At 43.4% G+C, this 21,027-nt stretch overlaps 1 protein-coding gene across 1 annotated transcript in view; it reads left to right on the top strand.

Moving 5' to 3' along the window:
• DNMBP (dynamin binding protein) overlaps positions 1–21,027 on the top strand; it is a 114,309-nt gene that overhangs the window by 91,479 nt on the left and 1,803 nt on the right. Inside the window, exons 7-16 of the mRNA XM_052660710.1 lie at positions 4,604–4,751; positions 5,315–5,332; positions 5,698–5,897; positions 7,433–7,563; positions 8,615–8,719; positions 12,770–12,898; positions 14,664–14,996; positions 15,356–15,535; positions 16,944–17,142; positions 19,404–19,945. Of these exons, the coding sequence (XP_052516670.1) occupies positions 4,604–4,751; positions 5,315–5,332; positions 5,698–5,897; positions 7,433–7,563; positions 8,615–8,719; positions 12,770–12,898; positions 14,664–14,996; positions 15,356–15,535; positions 16,944–17,142; positions 19,404–19,945 (1,985 nt within the window). The remainder of the gene's footprint in view (positions 1–4,603; positions 4,752–5,314; positions 5,333–5,697; positions 5,898–7,432; positions 7,564–8,614; positions 8,720–12,769; positions 12,899–14,663; positions 14,997–15,355; positions 15,536–16,943; positions 17,143–19,403; positions 19,946–21,027) is intronic.

Raw genomic sequence — 21,027 nt, 5'->3', positions numbered from 1 at the left:
GGAATCCAATCTGGAAAAAGAACTGTCCCAAATCATATAGAAGTGCCATGGAGAATTGATCTTCAAAAGGTTGCCTTTCTTTATCTTTACTCTTATTAATAAAGAAATCTACTGAATGATTTCTTTAAAAAAATTAATACCCAGTATATATATATTTCCAATAAAATAGAAAATATCAGAATGCACTGTAAATAATAACTACAGTTTTTGAAATTTTTATTTCAGTTCTACATATGTGTCCACTGAGTCATGATTTAAAATGTGTTTATTCACGTGGGTCATTGTCAAAAACATTTGGAAAACAATTATCTGTTTCTTATAAACAAGGGAATTGTGTTAGTTAGAAACAGGTCACATTTCGTTTGGTTCAGGAATCTGGGAGTGGCTTAGCTAGGTGATTCTGGCTCTGGGTCTCTCATGAGGTTGAAGTCGAGCTGTTATCTGGGCCGCCAACATCTGGGGCTCAATCAAGGATCTGGTCCCAAAGTTCACTCAGATCCTCAGTCCTCAGTTCCTTGCCATGTAGGCCTCTTCACTTTCATGACGGTGGCAGCTTGCTTTCCCCAAACTGTGTGATCCGAGAGAGAGACGAGGCTTGAGATGGGAGCCAGTGTCTTCTATAACCTGTTCTCAAATGTGACACACCATCGCTTCTGCCGTATTTCACTTGTCATACAGACCAACTCTGGTACCATGTGGGACGGGACGTCCTGTCACTTTGGTGTTTTATTAGAATCAAAGTGACAAGATGTTACCATAGTTCTAGCCATCCCACTACACACATCACAACATCCAACAGAAGGAAAAAGCGACCCTGTGTCATTTAAGGATAAGCGGACCTTTCCAGAGTCCCCTCACTGGAATTCTCTCTATTTTCCACTGGCCAGAACTGGTCACATGCATATGCCTACATAGATCACTAGAGAGGGGAATGGGCTCATGATGCTGACTTAAGCTAGGTGGTGTTGACCTGACTCACCAGGGAGAGAAGTGGATATAAGAATAGTCAGGGCTCTGCCCTCCTGCAGAAAGGGGTGGTGGCTGTGGGATGGTAGGTGATAGTGCAGCTTGGTTAATGTTTCTCCAGGGTTTATTGTAGTCCATACACCCTTTCAAGATATGTTGAGCTTGACTGCACTTGTTCCCTACAACAGCCCTGTGAGCTTAACCTGCTATTAATCTTAGTTTACAGGTGAGGAAACTGAGACTTTGGCAGGAGAGTAGTCTGCCCAGGGTCACATGGCTAGTACTCTGTTGGACTGACACTCAAACTCAGATCTTTCCCGTTGTCTCTGCATATGCTGTTAGCCTCTGTACGGAAGCTGCTTATGTATTAATAGTACTTTATGGAATGGCAAGAGAAACTGAAGCCTGGGATCCTGCTCTCAGCCTCACTGGAGAGGCCAGAGGTCAGAAAAGTTGAGGAAGGAGACGCACACGTTGACTGGAGGAAGCCATGGTGACCCCATTTTTAAAGAATGATATTACCTGTATATTATGACAAAAATAAAAGAAATGAAAACCGAATATCCATAATCTCACCCCGTATGATTTTAGCCATTTTATTTCTCCCCTTCCCCTCTTGCCCCAAGACACCAGGAATTTAGGTAGCAGACTGAGATGAGCTGAAGGCATGCAGAGGATGGGGGAGGAGAGGGCCTGGGAACCAAAGGGCTTAGGGCCTGAGAAGAGGGTTAACTTTACAAGGAGGGACAGTGTGCAGTGACCATGATATACAGTAGGCAAAACTGAGGCTGAATGAGCGCACCAGGCTGGGGGGCTTCAGTCTTGGTCAACAGGAGGCCAGGCAGTGCACTCAGGGGGAATTAATAAAGGACAAGGTTTTGCATATCTGATAAGGGAAGGTTCTGGAAAGTCAGGGAAGGCAAATTAAAGCATTGTTCAGCCACTTGCAAAGGGCAGATTGACTTGAATTGCATAAGCAGTGTTTTATTTTTCTTAAGTTTATTTTAATATGTAGTATATATTTTGATATATAAATATATATTTTAAGTGTAACTTTTAATATATTCACATGGCATAAAATTTGAAAGGTAGAAAGAACCGCTTAATGAAAACTCTCTCTGTCCCTGCCACTTAGCTCTTCTCAACCAGAAACAACTAATGTTACTAATTTTCTTATATCTCCTTTTGGAGATTCATAACAGAACTTACATATGTATTTTCTCTACCCTGGTCCCCCATCCCCATTAAAAAAAAAAGTAGATAAACAGTAGCATACTATTCTGGAGAAGGCAGTGGCACCCCACTCCAGTACTCTTGCCTGGAAAATCCCATGGACGGAGGAGCCTGGTGGGCTGCAGTCCATGGGGTGGCTGAGGGTTGGACACAACTGAGCAACTTCACTTTCACTTTTCACTTTGATGCATTGGAGAAGGAAATGGCAACCCACTCCAGTGTTCTTGCCTGGAGAATCCCAGGGATGGGGGAGCCTGGTGGGCTGCCGTCTGTGGGGTCGCACAGAGTCGGACACAACTGAAGTGACTCAGCAGCAGCAGCAGCAGCAGCAGCATACTATTCAAAACTGCTCTGCAGTACGCTTGACTCCCCTTTTAAAAGTATGCCTCCCAAGCAGTTTTTAATCACCTAGGAACAGAAATGAAAAAAGTATACAGTGGATAATGTGGTGAAATTTCAAGGTAATCCAGGATGCTGGAGAAAGCACCTTTGAATTGTAAGCCTGACTGGAGAAGAATTCTAGTACAGGCAGGACAAGGGTCCACAGGGAAGGAGAGAATGGTCGGTGTTCAGGGCTTGGATGACTTAGAACATGAGGAGGTTGAGATGAGAAAGAAGTACCAGGAGACTCTGAATATCTGGTAATATGTAAGGAGCTGGCTTTTAATTATTTTAAACATGTCCCAGATATTTTACAGAACGGCCAGGATCCACGTCTGTGCGTGTCTGTCTGTGCTTACTTTTACTGTGTCCAGTGTTTTCTGTTCATTTCTGTTCCATTCTGTTTCCTCAGATATGTGCTGATCGTACCCATAGAATAGAGTCCATCACCTATTCATGGGTTGTGACCTAAATTTGAAAAGACACTGTAAATTAAGGCAGAGCTTTGCTAGGTTGTAGTTGATATAGAAGAGTCACAACTGGGGAGGCTGGAAACCCTTGAATGGAGGAGTGTGCAGAGTCATGGGTGTCAGCATGAAGGTTCTAGCAGTGCTGGGTCGGGGGTAGGGGGGTGGAGGATACGAGGGGAAGAAGCCAGGCAAATATCAGCTGGTGAAACTGAATGGAGACACTGGTGGCTCAGGGTCTCCACGGTGGCCCTGAAGGTCAAGAGGAAGCAGCCCCACTCTTTAACTCCTGGGCCCTTGAGGCACAGGGTTAGCCTAAGGCTGCCAGTGAGACAGCAGCGCCAGTGTGATGTGTGTGGACATAGGCAAGGCTCTTGGAGGAAGGAGCTATAATTAAGGAAATAGATTTCATTTAAATAAAAAGTGCTCTGCATGAGAATAGGGAATTCCATAGGACATAACATGCAGGAAACAGAGGTGACCTTGTAGAGAGAGATGGGGCTCCCTGAGGGAGTGGCTCATGCCCAGAGCAGCTGGGAGAGAGAGGTGCTTATAGGAGAAGCAGTAAGTAGGGCCAAATGTTGAGGGAGAAGCTCAAGAATGAGAGGATGTTGTCTTTGGGGGAGCAGTGCAAGCTGAAGAAGGAAGGAGCAGGTTCTCTGAGAGAGGGAAGAGGGGCAAGAGGAAGGGTTTTAACAAATCAGGGAGTCTGCATGCTCAGGCAGCTGCTCTAAGTGCGACTGCTCCGTGGAAGTGTGTTTAGGAACTGTTCCTTTGCCCGACTGGTGTAGACGGTGCGGGGGGCGGTCTGTGGGTAGATTTCAAGGAGTCCACCAACTTGGATAGAAGTTTATAACAAAAATGTAGCACTGATTTAAGATACGACTGTAGGGAACAATGACTTTCTCACCAACTAAAGTCACATGCTCGTATTACATTAAGTTGTTGCAGGTATCTCGAAATCCCAGGAACAACCCATGTTACCAGTTTCTTATGTCACTCATCATACTTGAAATTATGGGGTGTTCGATTCATTGCTGTGTTTTGCTATTCAGTGTTTTATCAAGAAGTACATATATTACTATATCATAGATTCAGGGAGTTTTATATTATGGATATTTTAATATAATAAACGTCATTTATAGTCCTTGTATTTAATTTATGCACAAAGAAAAGATTAGAAGCTGCTGCCATAGGAGGATCTCTTTATCTCTGTGGAGATTTGGGGCTTTGGGAGCTAAGAGGTCTTTATAGGTTCTGATCACATGACTATGTAGAGAGTACTTGATTACTCTGCCTGACTGAAAAGGGACTGAAGGCTGTTTCAGGAACTGGGTATGTGGGTGTGTGTGGATGTGTATAGGTTCTGAAAAATAAAAACATGGAGGAGATAGTTCTCTTAATTTTGCATTAAATAAGTAGAATTTTAAGCTATTACAGGGAAACAGCTTCTTGTTTAAGGGATAGGATTATCTGGTATTAAAGTTTGGTTATATACCTTCCATTTAGGATGCTGAGAAGAGAGTTACTAAAAACACTCTGTGTATATTCCACAGGACCTGTGTTTCTTGATCACCGAGATGAGCTTGAAGGAACATACAAGGTTTACTGCCAGAATCATGATGAGGCCATCTCATTGCTGGAAATCTATGAGAAGGATGAGAAGATCCAGAAGCGTCTTCAGGACTCCTTGGCAGATCTTAAGTAGGAGTTTTGAGCACTTTGTTCCATCACAGCTCTAGTTCTGCCTGTAGGAAGTCACTCCCATGTCTCTCTAGACTTCTTATGACATCTATGAATCTGTCATATTTTAAATATAAGCAGTACATCATTGGAGATCCTTCTGTGTAACTTGCCCTTTTCCCGTTCTGTATCATGGAAATCTTAAGTAGCTTCCTGCTTGTAGTTATATCCATTAAAATCAGTTTTATTTATAATACAAGGTTAGCATTTTCAGGTAAGAAGCTGCCAGGAAGATAGTTTGGTCTTCTTGACCATCGTAAGCATCTCATGTCTTAGGGAGACAGGTTATGAGGATGTAATATGTGTCTGAATAGGTCAGAGTGAAGTTAGGGGCTCACTGACTTTTTAAATAGACTAGAAATGCCACCATAAACATTCACAGTTCCCCTTTTATCTCGTCTGTTTTTTGTCTGCCCAGCTAATAGGCATTAGTTGGACTAATATGTTCTGGGAGGAATGTGAAAATCAGCATCAGTATTTTCTCTAATCAGCTGTTTCTTCTTTTCATGCTCACTGCCTTATAGGAGCCTGTACAACGAATGGTGAGTTCCTGCCTCTTTTTTGTTTTCTTCTTTCATAGACAGAAGCTAGAGGTCAAGGCAGGTCTAGAAGTAGACCTACCTTGCTGTATTTTCCTCGGTAGCACTTACCACCAAATGACACTTTGTATAATGTTGGTTTGGTTATTGTCTGCCTCTTCCCACCAGGCAGGGACTCTTTCAGTTCACTGCTAAATCCACAGCACCTAGAACACTGCCTGATGTTTGTTAGGTGCCTGGTAAATGTGAATGAATGAAGTTGGGAAGCAAGGTGAGAGAACGGAGCTGTATTAGGAATGACAAATGCTGGCTACAGGCCCGGTGTTATTGACAGTTGACCAGAGTCTCTGTTTTCCCTTCTCTTGTAGGGGATGCACAAATTATATTAACCTGGGCTCCTTCCTCATCAAACCAGTGCAGAGAGTAATGCGTTACCCATTGCTGCTGATGGAGTTATTGAATTCTACCCCTGAATCCCACCCAGATAAAGTGCCTTTAACCAGTGCAGTCCTTGCAGTCAAGGAAATCAACGTTAACATTAATGAGTATAAACGTCGAAAGGACCTAGGTAAGAAAAGCATACTTGCTGAAAAGGAGGCACGCCCTTGAGAATGTTCTCCTGAAAAGAATTAATTACTAAACCAGAGGTGGACAGGCAGATGGTAGTAGAGCTGTGGTGAAGAAATGGCAATAGAATTTGGGGAAAATGAGATCATGAAAGAAAGAAAGCAATGATGATAATAAAAGCACAGCCGTGCATGTTGGAAATAAGGCATCTGTGACAAAGCTTATAGCAATGAGTCTTTCCCAGGAGATAGGAAGACCAGTTAGAGAATGGCTGATCAGGGCAGTTCCTCCAAGCTGAGTGACTGCCTTCTCATCGCACTGAAGGGAATCCCTTTGGGTCCATTCTTGCATCTTTGCTCTGCGTGTTTGCTTCCACTTAAGCTAGAAGTTTCTTGTCTTCTTTCTGAAAACCCCAGTCTGCCCACCTCTCTGGCCCTATCAGTCCTGCCTCTGGTCTGAGCCCCTCCCCTCACCCCTAAAACTGTGCGGTCAGTTGACAAACCACCCACTCTTTCTTTATGAGAGAGGACAAACTGAACCATGTCTTCTCTCTCGTGAAATCTCTCGTCAAAACTTTGATTTTGAATACTCAATGAGTATAGCATGGTTACCATGCTATAATAAACTGGTCTATCACTCATATACTCAAAGAATCTATAATGTAGCCTCTCTGCCTGTCTCTCCACTATTCTGCGTATTTATCTAAAATCATTTCGCCCTCCTGCTTCAGCTATGTCACCCATGTTTATGTGTAATGTTGGCTGTGGCTGTTAAAGCCCTCTGGCCATCGAGCCCTTGGTCTTGGTTCATATCTCATCATATAATGTCATCTTCATCTCCTACAACAGTTAAGTGTGCTTTTCTCTGCCAACCAGACTTCCCTTGCTACCTTTCTACTGTTATTTCTGGGGTTTTCTGCAGACTGACTGATGTATGACACACAGTCAGACAACTCCTGCATAGCATTTCACTGTGTGAGATGATTGCATATAAATATCTCATTTGTGTATGAGACCATTTAAAGTGGGCAGGTACTGTTACGGTCTTCATTTTATTGGAAAGGAAAATGAGGCTCAGAGAAATTAAGTGAATTATGTAAGGCCACACTTTTTTTTTTGGCCATGCCTCACAGCTTGTAGGATCTTAGTTCCCTGACTAGGGATTGGACCTGGGCCCTGGCAGTGAAAGTGCATAGTCCTAACCACTGGACCATCAGGGAATTCCATAAGGCCACGCCTTGATGAAGCAACAGACCCAGGCATTGAACTCAGAGGTTGCCTTGACTCCAGATCTTAGGCTTTTTTCCTTGTACCTCCACGACCTTCCTTCATTGTCTCTAATCTTCTCCAGTCTCTGCTGTTCTCTGGGTATCCGATCTGTCCATAAATGGTGATTTGGATTAATATTTTGTGGGCTCAGTCATAAGCTCATTGAAAATAAGCACTAGCTCTAGTTTGGGTTGTTAGTCTCGTTTGTAGTCTATATCCATGCTTGGAAGAGAGCTTTCTCCACTCACCAGTTTGACTCACTCCCCAGTTCTCAAGTACCGAAAGGGTGATGAAGATAGCCTCATGGAGAAAATTTCCAAACTGAACATCCACTCCATCATCAAGAAATCGAACCGGGTTAGCAGTCATCTGAAGCATCTCACTGGCTTTGCTCCACAGGTGAGGTTACTGCCCTTGAAGGTTCACCGTGTCTTTGGCTGCTTTTCAGGGCTCCACAGGGCAGCCTACATGCTGTGAATTGGTAAGATTCCCCTCTTAGTATCCTCTTGGTGTTTGCTAGCTGGGAGATAAAACATCCTGCAGCTACTATTTGTTTATTTGGCTGCCTTGGGTCTTAGTTGTGCCATGTGGGATCTAGTTTCCTGCCAGAGATTGAACCCAGGCCTCCTGCATTGGGAGCATGGAGTCTTAGCCACTGGACCATCAGGGAAGTTCCTCTATTGTTTATTTAAATCTACTGCCCCCCACAACCCTCCATCTGAGCCTTAAGCTGCTTACAACGTGTACAAAGACAAATCAGGAAGCCAAGTCTGTCACCATGTAAGAGTTATCATGGTTTGACACCCATAAGGAGTTTATCATCTGTTTGGGGAGACAAAATTGTGGACACGTGAGGGTAGAAGGGATTTAGGAGATCACCTAGTTCAACGCCATACATCACATGTAAGGAAATGTAAAGTCTAAAATCTGAGTGACTTGTAAAACAGCCACAGAGAAGATCCAGAGTCTCCAAACTTCATGTGCTGAACCATGTGAATGTGATTACAGTCAGTGGAAAATACCAACTAAAGAATCAGTTGCTAAGCTTTGCAGTTTGATCTCTACACAGTGTGTTACTTAAGTAAACAGGAGCTCCGTGAGAGTGAGCTTCATGTTGGCAAGATTTAATCTGAGCTTTAAAGGAGATGGGCAGGTTTGGCATAGGGAGAGGGAGGGCAAACCTGGCCAGTCAGCAGCACCGGTGAAGCCAACAGCCTGACCAGCAGGGGGTTTTTGTCAGGAATAGAGGGGGGTTGGGTGGAGACAGGTGTGCCTGTGTATACTCAGGAGCTCTGTGAAAGCCTGGAGAAGTGCTTAAATCCAATTCCATATGATTCAGAAACATCAAAGGCTTAAAATGTAAACAAAAGATGTGCTTAAGAAAGATGCGTTTCTAGTAAAATCAACTGAGGGAGAGTCCAAATTTGCTAACAGCACTTATTTTGAACAGATTAAAGATGAAGTATTTGAAGAAACAGAGAAAAACTTCCGCATGCAAGAAAGATTGATCAAATCTTTTATCCGAGACCTATCTCTCTACCTCCAGCACATCCGGGTGAGTAAAGACCTTGTTAGAATTGCTGACAGTGTAATTCCAGCCATTCTCCTATTCATCCGGTATATTGCTTAACGAACGTGGAATAACCTGGACTCAAATGACCATTATACCATGACAAGCTTTTTATTGGGATTCTTGCAGATTATTTGAAAGGTAAACATCAGAAGATCAGCACGGTTGTATTCATAGTAAGGGCACCTAGCTCTTTCCTTCATCTCTTTCAGTCTTTACCCTTTTTTCCCTGTTTCCTATATCCAGTTACATAAGAAGCACTCATCACAGTTCATTTTGTCAGAATCATTTTGAAGATCAAATAGTAAGAGAATGGTTCCTATGGAGGGGGGCGTACTTCCTAATAATCATATTCATCTACAACTGTCCGTGGCCCTCGAAGGCTGTTAGAGCCACTAACACGTCTAGAGAGTTGGAAGAACTTAGGAGATCATGGAGGCCCCGTCTTCCTTGCCTGAGGCAGGGCTTCCTTCATGAAGTCAGATCCAGGACTTTCTCTTAAAACTGTAATTTCTCTGCTGATTTAATAGAAATTAGGGCTTCCCTGGTAGCTCAGCTGGTAAGAATCCACCTGCAATGCAAGAGACCCTGGTTCGATTCCTGGGTCAAGAATATCCGCTGGAGATTTAATAGAATAGTGTTTAAATAAATATACCATATACCCCTGTCCCTCACACAGGAAAATCTCATACTGTGAAGTAATTTCCTTTAAAAGAGATCCTTTGCTTTTTTAAAAAATTATTTTTTCTTCTTATTATCATTTTTTAACTAAGTAAAATGGTGCAGAATTTAAAAACTTCCAAAGGAATGTTGTTGTCGTTCACGTCCTAAGTCGTGCCCAACTCGTTGTGACCCCATAGACTGAAGCAGACCAGGCTTTACTGTCTATCACTATCTATCAGAGTTTGCTCAGATTCATGTCTGTTGAGTTGGTGATGCTGTCCAACCATCTCATCCTCTGCTGCTGTCTCTTCCCTTTGTGTTTAGTCTTTGCCAGCATCAGGGTCTTTCCCAGTGAGTCAGCTCTTTACATCAGATGGCCAAAGTATTGGCATTTCAGCTTCAGCATCAGTCCTTCCAGTGAATACTCAGAATTGATTTCCTTTAGGATTGACTGGTTTGATCTCCTTGCTGTCCAAAGAACTCTGAAGAGTCTTATCCATTACTAAGTTTGAAAGCACCAGTTCTTTGGCACTCAGCCTTCTCTGTGGTCCAACTCTCACATCTGTACATGACTACTGGAAAAGCCATTGCTTTGACTATGTAGACCTTTGTTGGCAAAGTGATATCTGTGCTTTTTAATACAGTCTAGGTTTGTCATAGCTATTCTTTCAGGAGCAAACATCTTTTAATTTTGTGGCCGCAGTCACTGTCCGCAGTGATTTTGGAGCCCAAGAAAATAAAATCTGCCACTACTTCTTTTCCCCCATCTATTTGCCATGAAGTGATGGGACCAGATGCCATCATCTTCATTTTCTGAATGTTGAGTTTTAAGGAGACTTTTCCACTCTCAAGGGGCTCTTTAGTTCCTGTTCACTTTCTGCCGTTCGTGTGGTAATGTCTGCATATCTGAAGTTGATGGTATTTCTCCCAGCAGTCTTGATTCCAGCTTGTGATTCATCTAGCCCACATTCTGCATAATGTACTCTGCATATAAGTTAATAGGCAGCGTGACAGTATATAGCCTTGATGTACCCCCTTTCCCAATTGTGAACCAGTCCATTGTTCCATGCCTGGTTTTAACTGTTGCTTCTTGACTTGCATATAGTTTTCTCAGGAGACAGGTAAGGTGGTCTGGTATTCCCATCTCTTTAAGCATTTTCCAGTTTGTTGTGATCTACACAGTCAAAGACTTGAGCATAGTCAATGAAGCAGAAGTAGATGTTTTTCTGAAATTCTCTTACTTTTTCTGTGATGCTATGGATGTTGGCAATTTGATCTCTGGTTCCTCTGACTTTTCTAAATTCAGCTTGTACATCTGGAAGTTCTCGGTTAACATGCTGTTAACTTAAGTCATTATATTTCTTTTTCTGTGATTTGGGTGTATATGAGGGCATTTCTATTATTTAAATCATTAGTTATCTACTAATCATTAGTTATCTATTGCAGCTTTACAGTGTTGTGTTCATTTCCCCTGTACAGCAAAGTAACTCAGCCGCAAGTAGATGTGTATCCCCTCCTCCTTGGATTTCGTTCCCTTTTAGGTCACCACAGAGCTTTGAGTACAGTTCCCTGACTGTATACAGTCAGTTCTCATTAGTTATCTGTTTTATACATAGTAGTGTATATATATATATCCCATTCTCCTTCCCGGCTTGGTATTCACACATTTGTTCTCTACATCTGTGTCTCTATTTCTTCTTTACAAATCAATTCATCTATACCATTTTTCTAGATTCCACATATATGTGTTAATATATGATATTTGTTTTTCAGTTTTTGACTTATTTCACTGTGTATGGAGGAAATGGCAACCCTTGCCTGGAGAATCCCCATGGAAAGAGGAGCCTGGTGGGCTACAGTCCATGGGGTCTCAAAGAGTCAGATATGACTGAGCGACTAAGCACACTCCGTATGGATAGTCTCTAGGTCTATCCATGTCTCTGCACATGACAGTTTTGTTCCCGTTCATGGCTGAGTAAGATAGTAATATTCCATTGTGGGTTTTCATACACCACATCTTTTTTATCATTCCTCTGTTGGTGGATATTTAGGTTACTTCCATGTTCCAGCTATTGTAAATAGTGCTACAATGAAAACACAAGTTGTGTGTATCTTTTGGAATTATGGTTTTCTCTGAGAATATGCCCAGGAATGGGATTCATGGGTCATACAGTAATTCTGATTTTAGTCTTTTAAAGAACCTCCATACTAGTCTCTTGGGCTTCCCTGGTAGCTCAGATGATAGAGAATCTGCCTGCAGTGCAGGACACCTGGGTTTGATCCCTGGGTTGGGAAGATCCCCTGGATAAGGGAATGACTACCCACTCCAGTATTCTTGCCTGGAGAATTCCATGGAGAGAAGAGCTTGGCAGGCTACAGTCTACAGGGTGGGGAAAAGTCAGACACACTGAGTGACTAACACTTTCATACTGTTCTCAACAGTGGCTGTATCTTTTTACATTCTGGGGGCACTTATTTATTGATTTAATGTTCTTTTCTTATTGACTTACAGTACTTTTGTATATGTTGGAGGAAATAGCCTTTTATTTGAGATGATGGTTTACAAATATCACACACATGCACACACCCCAGTTTGTTGACTTTTGAATTTACTTAAGATTTTTTTGTGTGTAGAAGAGTTTTATTTTTGTGTAATCTAATAAAACTTTTATGGCTTCTTCATTCCATGTCATACTTTAAAAGGTCTTTTCCATTCCAAGTAATTTTTAAAAGATCTCCTATGTTTCAGTACTTTTATCATTTTATATTAAAGTCATAAATCTAGCTGAAATTTACATTAGCACATAAGGTTTGAGGTAGGAATCCAGCTTTTTGCTTTTTATCTATATGCTTCCTACATTTCTTTTAAATAGCAAACTCTCCTTATTTTAAAATTGTGATGAAGGGGTCTTCCCTGGCAATCCAGTGATTAAGACTGCGTGTCTATTGCAGGGGGTATGAGTTCTGTCTCTAATTGAGGAACTAAGATTCTGCATGCTGCAGGGCATGGCCAAAAAAAAAGAATAAAAATTGGATTAAGTAAAGATCGGAGCTTATAAGACTTTTCAGGAGCACACTGGCTTAAAGTGAGAGATTTGACCAAGTGTATTTCCCTTGCCTTAGGACTCTTCCCTACAGTTCCTCTAATTTTGTTGTCTCCCTATTGACCATTTCCCACCCCTCCATGCTTTCTAAATACATAGCAAGTGTACACCAGAGCCCCCAGGTCTTAAAAGGCTTGTCTCCATAGCAGTGGGTGATAGCCCTTGGATGGGCAGGTCAGTTTGGTTCTGACTGCTAACTGCTGTCTCGGGTGGATGATGGAACCCGGAAGTTCTGTCTGGTCTTACCCATGTTTGTACCTGGCCGCAGGAATCGGCATGTGTGAAGGTGGTGGCTGCCGTGAGCATGTGGGACGTGTGCGTGGAGAAGGGACACAGAGACTTGGAACAGTTCGAGAGGGTGCATCGCTACATCAGTGACCAGCTCTTCACAAACTTTGTAAGTGACTCTTCAGCCCACTTTTCTTGCATTGGCCCTTTTCCAAGGCTTCTCTCTAATATCCGGCTCTTGGCGAAGTTCATGCCATAGAGACATGCTTCCATGGACCAGGAGTCCCAGTGCCCTTTAGTTAAATTCATAGCAGGATTTTATATTCAGAATGTGGCTTTCAGTCAGTCAGCTAAAAGGACAGGTAGGACCTACATATATGCAAAGAGATTTTTTTTATAGCTAGTGACCAGTCCAATTTCAGGGGACAGAGGAAAACTAGGAAATTTAATCTGGTATCACTGTTGATAACTGACCAAAAGAAAACAACTAAAGGATTAATGATTTTAAAAGGAATATTTTGGCACAGTTAATAGTTTAACAAGTAGATCTTTGAAATGGCACAAACTACTTTATAAAGACTACTAAATGTCAGATTGCTTGGGAAACTCTAAATGGAGAGAGAGAGAGAGAGAGAGAGAGAGATCCTGAGTAGAAATGAATGGGCTTTGATAGTATCTTGGAGGTCTCTGGATGCTTGAGGCTAAGAAAACATGATAGTTGGGAAGCTTACAGATATTCTGACAGCAGCATCTTAGTAAAAATTTACTAAGTACCTATTTATGTTCTTTTTGTATCCATATTGCGCCCTTGATATCTATCCCTTTAGAATTAGACAAAAATCTTTGAAAAGTGAAAACAATTATTAAGTAGTTATGAGTAGAAGATATGATGGGTGTGTGAAAGTTTCTGTACTCCAGATTTATGTAACAACTAAATCTTTTTATTTTTTATTGAATTATGGTTGACTTACAATATTGTGTAAATTACTTCTGTATAGGAAAGTGACTCAGTTTTATATGTGTGTGTGTGTGTATATTTATATATTCTTTTTCATACTCTTTTCCATTATGGTTTATCACAGGATATTGAATATAGTTCCCTGTGCTGTACAGTAGGACCTTGTTGTTTACCATTGTGTATATACAGTTTGCATCTGCTAATCCCAAACTTCCATGTCTTCCCTCTTCCACCCCCTTCTACCTTGGCAATCAGCAGCCTGTTCTCTGTCTCTGATTTTGTTTTGTGTCATAGATAGGTTCATTTGTGACAGATTTTAGATTCCACATATAAGTGGTATGATACAGTGTTTGTCCTTCTGACTCACTTCACTTAGTGTGATAATATCTAGGTCCATCCATGTTGCTGCGGCTGAGTAGTATTCCACTGTGTTTATGTACCACATTTTCTTTATCCTGTCATCGGTCAAAGGGCATTTAGGTTGTGTCCATGTCTTGACTATTGTGAATAGTGCTGCTGTGAATACATGAGGATGCATGCATCTTTTTGAATCATAGTTTTGTCTGGATATTTGTCCAGGAGTGGGATTGTTGGATCATATGGCAATTCTATTTTTAACAATTAAACCTTAAGTTAAATTCAGGCTATGTATAGACATGTACACATAAGTGATACCAGACAGATGGTCACATCTGGGTTATAATGCAACATCATGTTAATGTATGTAGTTGGGCATTTATTGTCAACTGTGGAGCTGTTTTGCATACTCTTTGGTGTGTGCAGATTGGGTGAAGAGTTACAAGCTGAGAAGCTTTGTGTGCAGACATCTGGTATCAGGTAGGCAGAACCCTGTTGGATCTGCACAGGTTTAGCTTGGAGCAAAGCAGGTGGTCCAGGATGTAACAGAAGCCACCTGGAGAGTGTTCTAAGAATAACAAATTTGAGACTGAACACCGTGCCTTTCTCTTTTTCACAGAAAGAGAGGACAGAGCGGCTGGTCATCTCTCCCCTGAATCAGTTACTGAGCATGTTCACAGGACCCCACAAGCTGGTGCAGAAACGCTTCGACAAGCTTCTGGACTTCTATAACTGTACAGAACGGGCGGAGAAGCTGAAGGACAAGAAAACCCTGGAGGAGCTGCAGTCGGCGCGGAACAACTATGAGGCCCTGAATGCCCAGCTGCTAGATGAGCTGCCCAAGTTCCACCAGTACGCTCAGGGCCTCTTTAGCAACTGTGTGCATGGCTACGCCGAGGCCCACTGTGACTTTGTGCGTCAGGCGCTGGAGCAACTGAAGCCGCTGCTCTCGGTGAGACCCTCCCTCCCCATGGAGAAGGGGACTCCCAGGTTCTCCCCAAGTTTTTTGGGCAATACATGTCAGGATTGTCAAGCCATTGTTAAGCTAGGCAGGTTAACCATGTCACTGGGTCAAGCTCATTGGGAACTGGAATTCCTGATGCCTTGACGGTGCTGGGGATCCCATGGCCTTGAATGGTCTCTTTCCACCCTGAGCCACCCTGGAGGAGCTGGGCCGCTGGGCCTGCGGCCCCCTGGCTACAGTGTTGGTGGCTCACACTTGAGGAGTTTCAAGGAGACTGTGCCAATCCTGGGGTCTTTTACGTGTGTTCTTTTCTCCCCTCTGTCTCTGATCTTGTGCCTGGACTCAAGCTACTCAAAGTCACCGGCAGGGAGGGGAACCTGATTGCCATCTTCCACGAGGAGCACAGCAGGGTCCTGCAGCAGCTCCAGGTTTTCACCTTCTTCCCAGAGTCTCTTCCCACCACCAAGAGACCATTTGAGAGGAAAACCATGGACCGCCAGTCCACCCGAAAGCCGCTCCTCGGCATGGTGAGTGCAACCAGCGACGCTCATATGGCCTGGTGGTTAAGCTGTGAACTCCTGAGCAAGACCACCTCGGTTCAGATCACAGTTCTGACAGTGACTCACTCTGTGTCCTTGAGCCTCAGTTTCCTCATGTCTAAAGCACCAATAATCGTTCTAGGTACATCATAGGGTTGTTTTGCAATTTAAACGAGTTGAAGTATGTAGAGCACTTAGGTGTTAGCCTGGTACGTGGTAAGCATTATTCGAGTAAGCTATCATCAACGTTATTGATTGACTCAGCTCTGTCTCTACCAATTAACAATTTAATGAATTTAAATATTTTATGATAATTGGAGAACAAAGGTTATTGAGTTCAAATCTGTCATGTGCTCATTCTTTCTTCACTTACTATCACTAGGCACCAGCAGTATGCCAGCTGGTACAGACTTCAAATGCCCTCTGCAAAGCATTCTTGGGGCCTAGTCTCTACAGTGAAAGGAGCTAATAAAGGATTAATATTACTACTTTGGTCAGTCAGTTAAGGGAACTGGTTTAAGGATATGTTAATTCTGCCAGGCTCCCTATTTTTGATCATGTATTGGAAAAATTATCATCTGATAAACTGCCAGATAGTTATTGGCTGATCACTTTTTACCTGGAGTTATTTTCGTTTTGAACTCAGTTCTTCTACATTCTGAAAAGTAGGGTAAACCATATGGGGTCACAATCTACAAGACTGCTGATCTGTCTGTGCTTCAGTATGTTTGTCCCATATAATCCCGTAGACTGTAGAGCAATTACCTTTCAATTAAAAAATAATTTTAAAAATTTTTATATGATTTTAAAGTGAGTGATAGTCACTCAGTCGTGTCCGACTCTTTGCAACTCCATGGACTATAACCTGCCAGGCTCCTCTGTCCATTGGATTCTTTAGGCAAGAATACTGGAGTGGGTTGCCATTTCCGTCTCCAGTGATCTTAAGAAAAAGTATCACATTTTTTATCACTTTACTTTCTCTTTATTTTATGAATATTATTTGTTTTTAGAGATGAGAAGCCAAGATAAAGAAAGTCTTAGTTGTTTAGAATCATATAGCAGAATACAAGGAGACCTACTCATATCACTTAGATATTTTGATTCTTTAGGTGGCAGTTTAACCACATATTTTAATCACAGGATAACAGAGCTAAAACTAAGGATGTGTTACATTTTCTTACTCTAGCTGTAAAGGCACGGAAACATGACCTAAGAGATTATGGTTTTCCCCAGCCACACAGGCTGACTCAGTGCAAAAGCATGTGATAGGAGCTGGGAGCAGCTGGTTGTCATTGCCTCCGTTTCTGAGACTGACAACATACGTGATCACATACAGCTACTGGGGTAACAGCCAGGGAGGGGTCTAGCTGATGGCATCTCTCGTATTTCCTGTCAGCCAAGTTACATGCTCCAGTCGGAAGAACTTCGAGCCTCACTTCTGGCAAGGTATCCCCCTGAGAAGCTCTTCCAGGCAGAACGGAACTTCAATGCAGCCCAGGACCTGGATGTCTCACTTTTGGAAGGTGACCTAGTGGGTGTGATCAAGAAGAAGGACCCCATGGGCAGTCAGAACCGCTGGCTGATTGACAACGGAGGTAAGAACAGTAGAGGACAGACTGTTGTTGTCTAGTCGCTAAGTTGTGTCTTGATTTTCTGCGACCCCGTGGACTGTAGCCCGCGAGGCTCCTCTGTCCATGGGATTCTCCAGGCAAAATACTAGAGTGGGTTGCCATGCCCTCCTCCAGGGGACCTTCCCAAGGATCGAAACTGTGTCTCCAGCAGGCGAATTCTTTACTGCTGAGCCACCAGAGAAGCCCCAGACACAGATTACCATGACTCTACATGAGGAAAAGAGTGGTTTGGGCTGTGCCTGAGTCCTGTGTAGGCCAGCAGAAAATATGAGAGTCTTTGATGAAAGGGAAAAAGAAAGTGAAGTCGCTCAGTCGTGTCCAACTCTTTGCGACCCCATGGACACCAGGCTCCTCCGTCCATGGGATTTTCTAGGCAAGAGTACTGGAGTGGGTTGCCGTTTCCTTCTCCAGGGAACTTCCCGACCCAGGGATCGAACCCAGGTCTCCCACATTGTAGACAGACGTTTTCCGTCTGAGCCACCACTTGATCTAAGCCAAACCTTAAAAGTTTTGTCCATCTAATGCTCAAGTCATTACAGAGCAAAACCAGTTTTTTATTTTTAATTTTTTTTGAAAAATTCCAGAGAAGACTCCGGAATTACTTCACTTGCAAGATGCCTTGTTTTACATTTACAGGCACTGAATCCTGTCTGAAGGGTCCTTTGCCCTCTGCATCACTGAGTGAACCATAAGTTCTTTACATGTGTTTTGTGAACATATGAATTTAAAACTTGTAAGATAGGATTTTTTGGCCCCCCTCAAACATAATTTTACCTCATGACTATTTAGGAAATGACTTTAAAAACAGCTCACAGCTTTTTTCCCCCCCTTCTTTCTGGTGGGAGTTGGGGTAGGGAAGGGGTACAGAATTGTTTTTGTAAAATACAAAGAATAATGCCTATCCATAATTCTTTTTCCACAGTTCCAAAATCTGAAAAGCTTTGAAAATCAGAGGTTTTTTTTTTTAAAGAACTAATTTGCCCAAACCTCCCGTGATCTGAACTCATTTGGTGACAAACCTGAACAGATGATGAGAAGCTGTTTATGACCCTTATTTTTTCCCTTTTGGTGTGACTAGTAATGTTTTGCTAGAGAAACCTGAATGGGTTTGACTATGGGGTATTGACCCAGTCCTAAATCTCCAAATCTGAATTCCATAATACATCTGGCAAAAGTGTCTTGTGGATTTTTTGTCTCCTTTCCCAGCCCCCTGTTCTGCTTACCCAAAATAATAAAGATTGACGTGGGAAAGGCAGGACAAAGGAAGGGGCCCCCAGGGCGAGGGCAGGTGAGAGCCACTGGTAGACCGATGGCCTCTTGGTGAAGATTCAGACTGTGTGAGCTCCTCTGTCCTTGGGTTCCTAGCTCCACAGTCCTGATGACTGAAGTCGTAGCAGGAAGCCCACAGCATCAGGGTCAGCTCTTAGACCCTCCACCCCTTGCTGTCTGCCTAGGGGACTTCTCGCCATCACTCAGAAAAGAGAACAAATGCAAGCTGGCTTTTTTTTAGGTCCAGGAAACACACTGACGGTCAAGACAGATGACCCTTGCTCAAGTGGAGGTTACATACTCCAGGTCCCTGCCTAACAGATAATTCTTTCTTATTCAGTATTATAACAGTGTTTCCTATAGGTTAGAGATCTCAGTTCCTAATTTGTGCTGAAGGTTTTAGCTGAAGGCCCTCTCTGTCCTCATCTTAGGAAATTTATTGACATGAACACGCGTTTGGTGTGTATTCTGACTAATATAAGCAGTTTCCTACTCTAGTTCTCAGTATTCCCACCGCATTCCTAAACCAGGGGTGGAGAGGGCAGGGAGGCATATGGGAGGGGCTCTGTCAGGCTGAGGATGGTTTTTAAATCCTTTTTAACCATACTCTGTGGACTTGAACACATCCTTAGTGAAGTCTTCCCGTTAACTTTGCTCCCATAGTTTGGCGCTCTTGTTAAAATGTCTTCATCTGCTCATGCTCAGGCATGTGGTTATTTTTGTTATTTTTGTCTCTCAGTTCTCAGCAAAGCCCCTTGTCACTCACCTGTTGGACCGACAGCCACAGTGTCTGGTCTCTGCCATCTGCTTTGCACCCTGGGATGATGTCTGTTGTCTTCGTCTCCTGACATCTTATTCCCTCTCAGTATTGACCTTAAGCCATAGTTTGTCCTCTGTTGATTTCCTCCCGGCTCCTCCCACGAAAAGCTCTTGGTGTTTGTTTTTCCTCCCCGCAGTCACCAAGGGCTTTGTGTACAGCTCCTTCCTGAAGCCCTACAACGCGCGCCGAAGCCACTCCGACGCCTCCGTGGGCAGCCACTCCTCCACCGAGTCGGAGCACGGCAGCTCCTCCCCCAGGTTGCCACGGCGGCAGAACAGTGGCGGCACCTTGACCTTCAACCCCAGCAGCATGGCTGTGTCCTTTAGCTCAGGGCCTTGCCAGAAACAGCCTCCAGATGCATCTTCCCAGACAGAATTTGACCAAGGAACTCTCAACGCATCCTTGAACTCAGAGGGCAGTCCTTCCAGATGCCCCTCAGACCCAGACTCCCCCTCCCAGCACAGGCCGTGGGACTCGGGCGATGCGGTCAGAGACCTTCACCAGCCTGCCCCTACCCTGAGGAACTCCCGAAACTCCAGGCATCCAGAAATGGCTGGTTCCTCCATGTCAGGGCGTAACGGGCAGGGTCGAGACCTCGTAAAAGCAGGCGCAAGAACAGCGCTGTCTCTGGATGACAAACATGAACAGCCAGAGAGTAGCGAGGCAGAAGGCAACCAGGTGAGTGTGCTCGGTTTCCATGGTTACTGCGCTGCGTGTGGATGCAGGTGGTGAGCTCTCAGGAGTGGGTGAGGCCTGACCCGGCTTGGGGGGTGACCCTGGAGATGGGCCCACAGATAAATCCTTAAAGGATTTCCAGAAGCTCACTGCTGTGAGAGTGGGCAGCCCCACTCTTCTGGACCTTCAGTGGCTGATTTCGCAGGCTGTAGTGTTGTGGGGCGTTTACCAGGTGTCACCATGAAGCTTTTCACACTCTTCCAATGCACTTTCAATGATTCTTCCGTTGGTATAAAGTCTGCTGTTTAACTCATCTACTTAGCTTCTCATTCAAGTAACTAAATTTCTAGAATTCAGGAATAGAATTCTGATTCTGTTTCAGTTTTTCCCGTTCTTTTTGTAATGGCCCCTTCTTTGTATCATAAACATTTTAAGCCTACATATTTTAAACCAACTTTCACATCCACAGCTGAGGAATCCCTGGCCACCTGCCTTTGCTCACTTGCAGCAATGAGTCTCCAAGTGTGTCTTACCTTTGTCAGCGAGCTCTCTGTGGTTCTGACAAGCCCAGGACACACCCCAGCTCCGGCCCCACCAGCGGGCTGTTGGACATGGACCAGGAAATGACCGTTTCTGAGATTCTGACTTTGTGCAAGGATCTCAATTCTGGCCTCATCAGCTCCAGTCCTTGAGCACCCTTGGGTGTGTGTTCATCTCTGTGCCCCTGCGGGCCTCATGGTTCCTCCTCCTGATCACTGACCACCACCCTCGCTTTGCATGCTAGCCCTGTTATGGGCACCTAGTGAGCACCCTTTCTTCCTTTGGGATTAGATGTGGGTTTTTTGTTGTTTTGTAAAGATTTTTAAATACAGAATTTCTGTGTATGAAAGAGCATCCTCATGTCTCATCTATCTTCCTTACTGACTGAAGCTTTTTTCCCCTTTTAAGGCAACTCTGAAAGAGTAAGTGAATTTTGGTTTTCTTTAAATCTGTCCTATTCATTATCGTAGCCATCAGCCATATTTAATTTACATTTAAGTTAGGTAAAGTTAAAATTTAAAATTAAGTTCTTTTATCTCACTAGC

This window comes from Budorcas taxicolor, chromosome 23 (assembly GCF_023091745.1).
Source record: "Budorcas taxicolor isolate Tak-1 chromosome 23, Takin1.1, whole genome shotgun sequence".
Taxonomy (NCBI): domain Eukaryota; kingdom Metazoa; phylum Chordata; class Mammalia; order Artiodactyla; family Bovidae; genus Budorcas; species Budorcas taxicolor.
This window is presented reverse-complemented; position numbering and strand designations above follow the sequence as displayed.